This window comes from Melanotaenia boesemani, chromosome 9 (genome assembly GCF_017639745.1).
Source record: "Melanotaenia boesemani isolate fMelBoe1 chromosome 9, fMelBoe1.pri, whole genome shotgun sequence".
In the NCBI taxonomy this organism is placed as follows: Eukaryota; Metazoa; Chordata; class Actinopteri; order Atheriniformes; family Melanotaeniidae; genus Melanotaenia; species Melanotaenia boesemani.
This window is the reverse complement of record NC_055690.1, coordinates 15,956,196-15,964,438: the sequence shown is the minus strand read 5'-3', so window position 1 is coordinate 15,964,438 and position 8,243 is coordinate 15,956,196. Positions and strand designations below refer to the sequence as shown.

General features: G+C 39.4%; 1 protein-coding gene across 1 annotated transcript in view; it reads right to left on the bottom strand.

Annotated features, from left to right (window-relative positions):
- Positions 1-2,562: 2,562 nt before the first annotated feature.
- dph1 (diphthamide biosynthesis 1) overlaps positions 2,563-8,243 on the bottom strand; it is a 74,310-nt gene continuing 68,629 nt past the window's right edge. Inside the window, exons 10-12 of the mRNA XM_041995337.1 lie at positions 7,139-7,217; positions 4,211-4,345; positions 2,563-3,848 (exon numbers count right to left, since the gene is read on the bottom strand). Of these exons, the coding sequence (XP_041851271.1) occupies positions 3,768-3,848; positions 4,211-4,345; positions 7,139-7,217 (295 nt within the window). The 3' untranslated portion in view covers positions 2,563-3,767. The remainder of the gene's footprint in view (positions 3,849-4,210; positions 4,346-7,138; positions 7,218-8,243) is intronic.

Sequence of the window (8,243 nt, the reverse complement as noted above, 5' to 3'; positions counted from 1 at the left end):
GACCGCCCATGCTTCTTTTCTCCCACACACACATACACATAGTCAGCCAGCCTCTACATATAATTATTTATTGTTCAAATGTCCACAGGGATGCTGATCAAGAGCTTACTTATCAAGAGCCAATTGCACACAAACTAAGCAAAGTTGAAATTAGACCATTTTTTAACTCAAACACTGTGTGTGTGTGTGTGTAGACTTCAAGCTAACTATTCATTGTTCTTATTCTGCCGTTAATGGACCTATTACCTTTCTTAATTTTCTGTTTTGAAAAAAAAAAATGGAGAAACAGAACACAATGTAAGAGATTAGTGCCACCTACCCCTGCTACACAATACCCAGTCTAATTTGGGCTTGGACAGGCTATGAAATGACATCTTAAAAAAAGAAAACCAGCAATTACACATGCAACTCCACGTCAATCATCCTCTTTTATGGCAACAGCATGCTCAAAAAAATCAGCATTTCCCGTAAAGTCTTCTAACCACCTACAGAGTGCCTTGCCAGATAAAAATACAGGCATGTTTAAGTAAATCTGTCATCTTCTGCTTAAATTTTATTTAATCTAATTGATGGTAGAATAAATAGAAAGAAAACATGCATAGAGGGAGATATTAAAACACAACACTTACATTGAGTCAGTCTGGATCTCACATACAGGTTCATGTCTGTCACACCTTCTACTTATGCCTGATTCTGTACTAGGTGGAAATTACAGAAATAACAACCAACATCACAGAAGGAACAAGACACTATGATAAAAGATTGTTAAAATCCATTTAATGTCTGAGAGTAAATGTAAAGTTGTCTGGCATAAAGGAGGGTAGTCACATGTGGTCAGTGAAAATGAGAGGGAGGATGGGACACTTAGAGGCTGCTGTGACTCATTCTTTCCCTGGTCTGAGGAAAAAAACAACTAAATACATCACGAGTGCTGACATGCTTTTCCCACTTGCAGGTACCAGACAAAGCGACAGAAAAGCAAACCAGACAGTTCATATGCGGTTACTGAGAATTTGTCATTTCAAATAAACGCCTCTGTTTTATGGGTGTTGAGTGGCTGCTCAGAATGCATTAAATGCTGACTTTTGAGTTATATCACTGCTGACTGCTGTGTGCTTCACAAACAAGCCCAGAGCACTAATGGCAACCAACATCCCATACAGAGAGGCTATATCTGTGTGTTACATGACCCGAGCACCTGTTGTGTTAATCCTATGGCTGCAGGTTGAGTAAAACCTGTAGCCTCTACAGAGTCATGATAAATGCAGAAAAACTTGGAGCTAATTACAAACACACACAGGTCAGAAGGCGAGAATGGAAGAGATGGTGCCTCAAACAGGATGAGAAAGTATGGAGCTGAATTCCCCCCACGTATGGAAGTAGTTGCACACAGCAACAACTACAAAAAGTACAAAGGGTACTTGCAGTCTGCCCAGCACACCATGCACATTCTCCCAATGTGCAGCCTGTCTACAGTGAGAAGTGTGTAACTTGAATGCCTCAAGACTGCAAATAAGCTATGAAAACAGCTCCACTTAGTGGTCAGCAAGCTGTTGGCGTGGCAAGGAATGATACTGAGGTTTCCATGACTCACACGGATGTCTATCTGACTGGCAGATGAAACAGATCTGTAGATCAGCGCCTCGTTAATGTTCAGGTCTTTCAGTTCGGCTAGTTTGCTTCTACATAGTAAATACATGCTTTGAAGCTGTTACATGTCAGTACTTAGATATTCACTCTAATTACTCTTATTTAATAAATTTCTTCCATATGCATAGAAAAACTGCAATATATAGAGCAATATTTCAGAGGAATATTCAGTTAAACATTATGTTCCTACAAGGGAACAAATAGAGAACATTTGTGAATAAAAACATACGTAGTGACGTACACTATGGCTCTCTTATAAATAAACTTCAAATGTTAGGTTTTCTGGTGGTGTTTTGACATATTTATGTTAATCAAAATAACACTGTACTGTATTTCATGTTGCAGTAATATTTTTTTTCCCAAGACATATAGGAGCAGTTGTTGCCAAGGCAACAATTATGAAGCAATAACTGAGAGCAAAAACATGAATCATAATGTTTTACTTGGGTAATATTTCTACAAAAACACCTGAATATATTAAACCTGTTCCTTATTCCTTTAACATATTTTATATTTTACTGAACAGAAAATATAATAAACATAGAAAAGAGACTGCTAAGGAAAACAAATTAGTTTTGGTTGTGAAAATACTTTATTTTACAAAGACATAATAAAGTATCAAGACCTATAATCTACTTATTTGGTTAGTTAATAAAGTAGTAAGACCTGCAGTTAAGCTATTAAGTTTAATATTCCAGTCATATCATGTTTTTTTCTGTTGTAAGCAGCTGGAAGCCATCAGAATTATAAGCATTTCACAAAACCAAAATGGAATCTTAAATCTTAAACAAAAATATGCCGCATGCTTCCTTTTTCCTAATGTTTAAATTTGATATGAATCTATTTTTAATTAAATGTCTTAATACTGAGATTAAAAGCAGCATGCTTTGGATGGAAAGAAAGATTTTTTTTAAACCTCTTGCCTCTTTATTCCTGACAGAAAATGCCACAAATAAATAAAACATCAGCTGAGAGAGACAGAGAGCACTATGCTGGTCAATTATTTATTCTTGACCACTGCAGATCATACAGAGTATGGTGGCAAGTACTGAGCTCTTTAAAATAACTGCCACTATCTGGGATATCTGGCTAGATGGTTGCATCACACTGGCCTGTCATCAAGGAGACATGCTGATGAATCTGATAAGAAAAGCCTGGTAGTTGTAGGCAAATAACTCACAGAGGACTATAACCACCTGAGACAATGTTCAGTCACCTGAGGAGGATTCACAAGTTATTTGGATCTGCAGGGGCCAAAGCAAGTGGTTGTCAATCAGTTATTACTATAGCAGATACTGCAATAGTGCTTATTTATTTATTTTTTTAACTTATTGACAGACTCCAACATCAATAAATAATGAGGATGGAGAGCAGTCGTGACTAGTGCTGCACACATCTAGGAACACACAGCTCTCAGCTTTAAAAACAGCATGGTCCTGCATTAAAAAAAAAAAAATAAAATAAGCAAGATTCCACTTTCATTTTAATTTGTTCAAATTTTAATAGAAACAGGCAAAAATTTATGATTTTTTTTCTATTAACACTGTACATACACAGAAGTGTCGCCTCTTGGTATTCCTTTGACCATCCTGGAAGCTCATTATTAGTGTTGAACATTTAATAACACTTTTTCAGGACAAGCGGTTTGCATTTGAATAAAAACACTCATGCTAATAGTGACTTAATTCCATACAACATTCTCAAGGTCATATCTTGCTCTTCATTACAAAAGCAGTCTGCATTAGGAAAAGGCCCACACATTACTCCTGTGCAGGAAGAATGATTGCATTAGCAAAGCAGAAAGCAGCTCCTTCATTTAATTTAACTCACATTTACACATATGGGCTCGAACAAGCTATTTTTCCAGTTGCGTGTATTCATGTGATCAAAATGTGAAAAGGAGCAATGAGTTTGATTTGATCTGCTGTGCTGTAAGATTAGGGATTAGATATGGCTGGTAATCCCTTTGATGAGGCTGAAAACTCCTCTGGCTTTAGTCCTGCTCGGTGATAGATGCTTTGGACAAATACCCACTCTCCTCATCTGGTCTGACCTCCTTCCCTTCACCAGGCAGCCACGAGATGAATCGAAGACAGCACTGCTCATGATGTGACAGGTTATTTCCCTTGACAGCCACAGGGGGTGCACTGACTCTGCTCACACTGCTTGGAAGAAAGGGCTGAGTCCGGTTCTTGTTTCTGCAGGGAGGCAGTGAAATAACATTAACACTTGGAACAGGGACAGTACCTACCTCAGACAGATTAGTGGTAATACTGGGAATTATGGCTACTGCGGGCTGTATTTACAATGCTGCATTTAGGACGATATTTAACTGTTTTTATCTCCTGAATACATAAAAAAAAGGACATGAAGGTCAAGGTTACAGCCACACCTTTAGGAGAAACGTCCGAGTGCATGTCCTGCTGTAACTGTACCACTGGGTGTCAGTGTAGTGACATACTGATAAAGACTATGAAGCAGCTTGATTTCTGTCTTTATCAACCCTGCCCATCCCCACTCCTCTCTATCAGTAATTGTTTTTTCTCTCAGCCCTGTTTACCCGAGTTTGTTTACGAGTAGGCCGCACAGGTTGGTTGTCAGGGTGGTTGGGTGCCCATGGCCCCAAGCTCTGATTAGAATAAAAGTCCATGGGGTACACTTCCTTCCAGCCTACTTCCTGTAGAGCAACAGCTGCCTGAAAGATAAAGTCAGAAATACAAACGACTTGATTGTCATGAGAAATTGAAGAAGAAGAAGAAGAAAGGAAAAAGCTATACTGCACAGTTGTTCTGTTTCTCTCTGTGATTTAGTGCAATATTTGTAGTTTTGCACAAGGGATTAGCAGAAAACAACTGACTGATAAGAAGACACAACAGACTGGGTATACAGACAAAACAAGCATCATAAAATTAAGCTTGGATAACATGCAAAGTTGTCATGTTATCCCTATGCAGGTGCGCTGTGTGACACAACAGCTGTTAGAGGAGAACAACAGCAATGGCGAGACAGTGCTGTGACATAAGAGCAGACTGCTCCATATGGAAGAGAAGCGTCTATGAATAATGATTCTGAATGAAAAAAAAAGCAGTGGGATAACTTAACAGATGAATAAACAAGCATTACAAATGAAGAAATAAATGCTTTCGTTACTCATGTATTCATTCATCCAACTCCTCATTCATTTTTTAAACTATTTAGATGCCAGAGCTTCAAGATACCGCACAGAATGCATGGAAACACGATGGGAAACAAATCAAAAGCCTCTTGTACTTCTTTAAATAATTAATTGGAATGATACACAAAACTGACATGTAGGAAGGACATAGGACAAAATTCATAACTGTTCCACAACTTGTGACAAGCTGGTGTTTGCGTGCTGCTAACCAAAACTGAAAAGCCTAGATAAAACCAGAATAAACACACCTATATAAGAATAGAAATGCATAAAGCAATTAATGTTAATTTAAAAAAAAAAAAATTCATTTATGTTTTTACTTTTTAAAGTACCACTATATAAGTTTCTGCCCTTAAAAACAAGCGTTTGACTCGTTTTGATGGCACAGTGGCATTTGTTATGTACATTTCTGGAGTCATTGTTCAGCATCCCGAGGCTGACAAACTGTACTTCACAACTTATTGTTACCCTGCATCACATTACAGAAGCATTTATTTTTTACCTTTTACTTTTTATGGTACTGTGTAACACGACAGCAACTGGATAACAGCAGACTAGCTTTTGTTAACACACACAATGGCTGATTCACCAAAGAAATGCAAGAGGACATTATTGGAAAAAGACAGGAAAAGAAAAAGAGGACAGAGTAAGAGATAAAACAAGTCAACATCAAACTGACTTTTACTTGCTAGACAGAGCTCAGAGTAGAGAAAGGATGCAAGATAGATGCTAAGTTCGCCGTCGTTAGGAGCCACCTTACTAAGAAAATCTGCCAAATTTCAGCATATTTATCTTTTTATTTCAGACATTCTTGCAAATATGTTGTTAAAAAAAGTTTATATGCACTTAACTTTCACTTGACACAGAATGATAGTGAAATCTTCCTTCATACCCAGATTTAAAACACATTACAGTATATCATGTAAATTCCATAGATCATCCCTCTTAAACAAGCAAACTACATTGGAATCATCTTATATTCTTTTCATTTCCAAAACATCCTTCTCTTTTCTTCTGTCTTTATTCTACCCGTATTTTATTTATCCAGCTGTTAACCACTGCTCTCCTTCTCTCCCCTCTCACACCAACTGCCTCTCTGTGGAAACTAGCTTCCTTTGCTAATCCCTGCTCCGTCAGAAGAGCCAAGTGTGCCTTATTGACTATAAATATAACATGAGACGCACTGAAAATAAATGCTGCCCCCCCCCCCCCCACACACACCATCCTTCTCCGAGCGCACTCCACCCTCCCATCTCATTCCTCTTCGTCTTCATCTTAAATGCCACAGTGAAAAGCACAGTGCACTGAGATGCATGACACTCATTGCTATGAGATGAGAAGAAATAAAGTATTATCACAACCATGTAGACACAAGTGCATCTTCAAATTATTTAAATGCACAGACATTGTTCCGAAATAGCTGGTGGGGAGAGCAAAGCCTGCAGTAACACAAAGGAATTTAAGAAAACAGAATGCTGTGCTCATAATAGTGGGGGCGAATTTCAGACTTCATAGACACAAATAAAGACCTCAGTGACAAACAATACAAAATAAACACTTTTTCCTTCACAGCTCAATATCATTTTTCTTAATGGCCTCATTCTGAAGAGTGCTGCAACAAGCGGTAAAAAAGATGGAGAGTTGGAATAAAACAGTAACTATTTCCAATCTAAATCCAATATTCAAGACAGCAGTTCCCATCCCAACCATTTAATAAGAATTCAAATCAGTGGCATGTCATTGAGATGAAAAAAATCCTTGAAGAAACTGATGGGAAAATGCTATTTAGTGAGGTCATGTGTACAACATAGTATACAAACCCATCACAAAGCTTTTTTTATTATTCTGTTGGCTACAACAGCTGCAGCATGACACACAAACACTTGCTTGAAATGGGCTGATGTCCAATCTATTTTTTTCCCTTTAGAAAAACAAGACAGATGTAGGAGGGTTGGGACTCTGTGGTGCTGAGGCCAGCAGGGGGGGCTAGTCTGCTGCTCAAAGTGTTTTGCATGTGTGTTTGTGTGTGTGTACTGCTGTGCTTAATGGCACAGAAAGGAAGAAGGGGGAAGGAGCAAGCATGATAGTCTATCTCAAGCACAAGCAGGCCTCGATGAGTGCCTCATAAATTCACTGCCCTTTCAGACATACTTAACATAGCAACTAGTCTCCTGTACTATCATAAAAGCTTCAGCAGGACAAGGGCTCCATTTACTGCTAGGAAGGTCTCTGTGTGTGTCTATGTGTGTGTGCATGTGTGTGTCTGAAAAGTGAGTGGCAGCTTGTTGAGATTACTGCAAGCCTCATGTTTACCTCATATGGAGACAACAGGGGTTTGGAGAAAGCTGTACCCCAATCGATGGAAAGGCGTGGACAAGCAATCTGGACCCACCTGCAGAACAAACACAAAGAACCAATTTTAACTCAAACATACAATCATTAGTGTGATTGTTTGTGTAGATGTAAGGCACAGAGAGAAACTGAAGCACCAAGATCTTATTAGACAGGCAGTGCACATCTGCGACTGCACGCTGCATGTGGATACGTGATGCAGTGGGTTGTATGGGGAGCCTCCCTCCACCTGATCGCTAGCATCTGTTTGTGAGATCTGTCCTGATTTGGAACAGTTCTAAAGGCAGCCATGATACACTGTCTGAATGCATAGCCAGCCAGAGTGGGGAGGGGGGTGGGGGGGTTATAGTGGTCTAGCCGGGAGGACCTACTGCAGGAGGCACCAACAGAAAAACAGGAAAAGAGGAGATCAGAGGTGAAAAGAGAAGAAATGCTGTGAAAGAAAACAGGGAGAGGTTAGGTGAGTGTGAATAAAAAAAACCGTACCAGCTGGTCTCCACGGAGGTAGCCTACATAGCTCGCAGACAGGGTGGTGGAGGGGGCTGTGTATTAGAGAGATGGGGAGGTAGCGGGGTGGAAAAAAAATAGAGAAGGACAGAGATATGCAGCGATAGGGAGAAAGAGGAAAGAAGACAAAAACAAAAGGAGGGGTTGAAGAGGCAAAAGTGAGAAGAGAAGGTAGAACAGAGACAAAAGAGAGGGAGAAGACTGGCAGAAAGAGAAGTGTTTACTCTGGAAAATGCATGAGAGGTATGAGGGGGGTGTGGATGCAAACAGCTTCAGGGAAGAGTGAACAATAGGAAAATGAAGATGGAAAGTGGCTGATGCTACGAGGGATAGCTTTCACAGATCAATGCTATTCACAGCTACGTCTCTGCTGAGGCAGTGTACCTTCCCATGTCCCTAATCCTTATGACAACTCTCTGTCAGAAATATTGAGAAATATGGATTGAACTGCAGTGCATGAAAATGAGAACACAAATACTAAGTGAAGGTAAATGTCAAGAAGAACATACCAATTTGAGCTGTGAGTTTAAGATTTGAGGTGACGACATAAGGGTTGGCA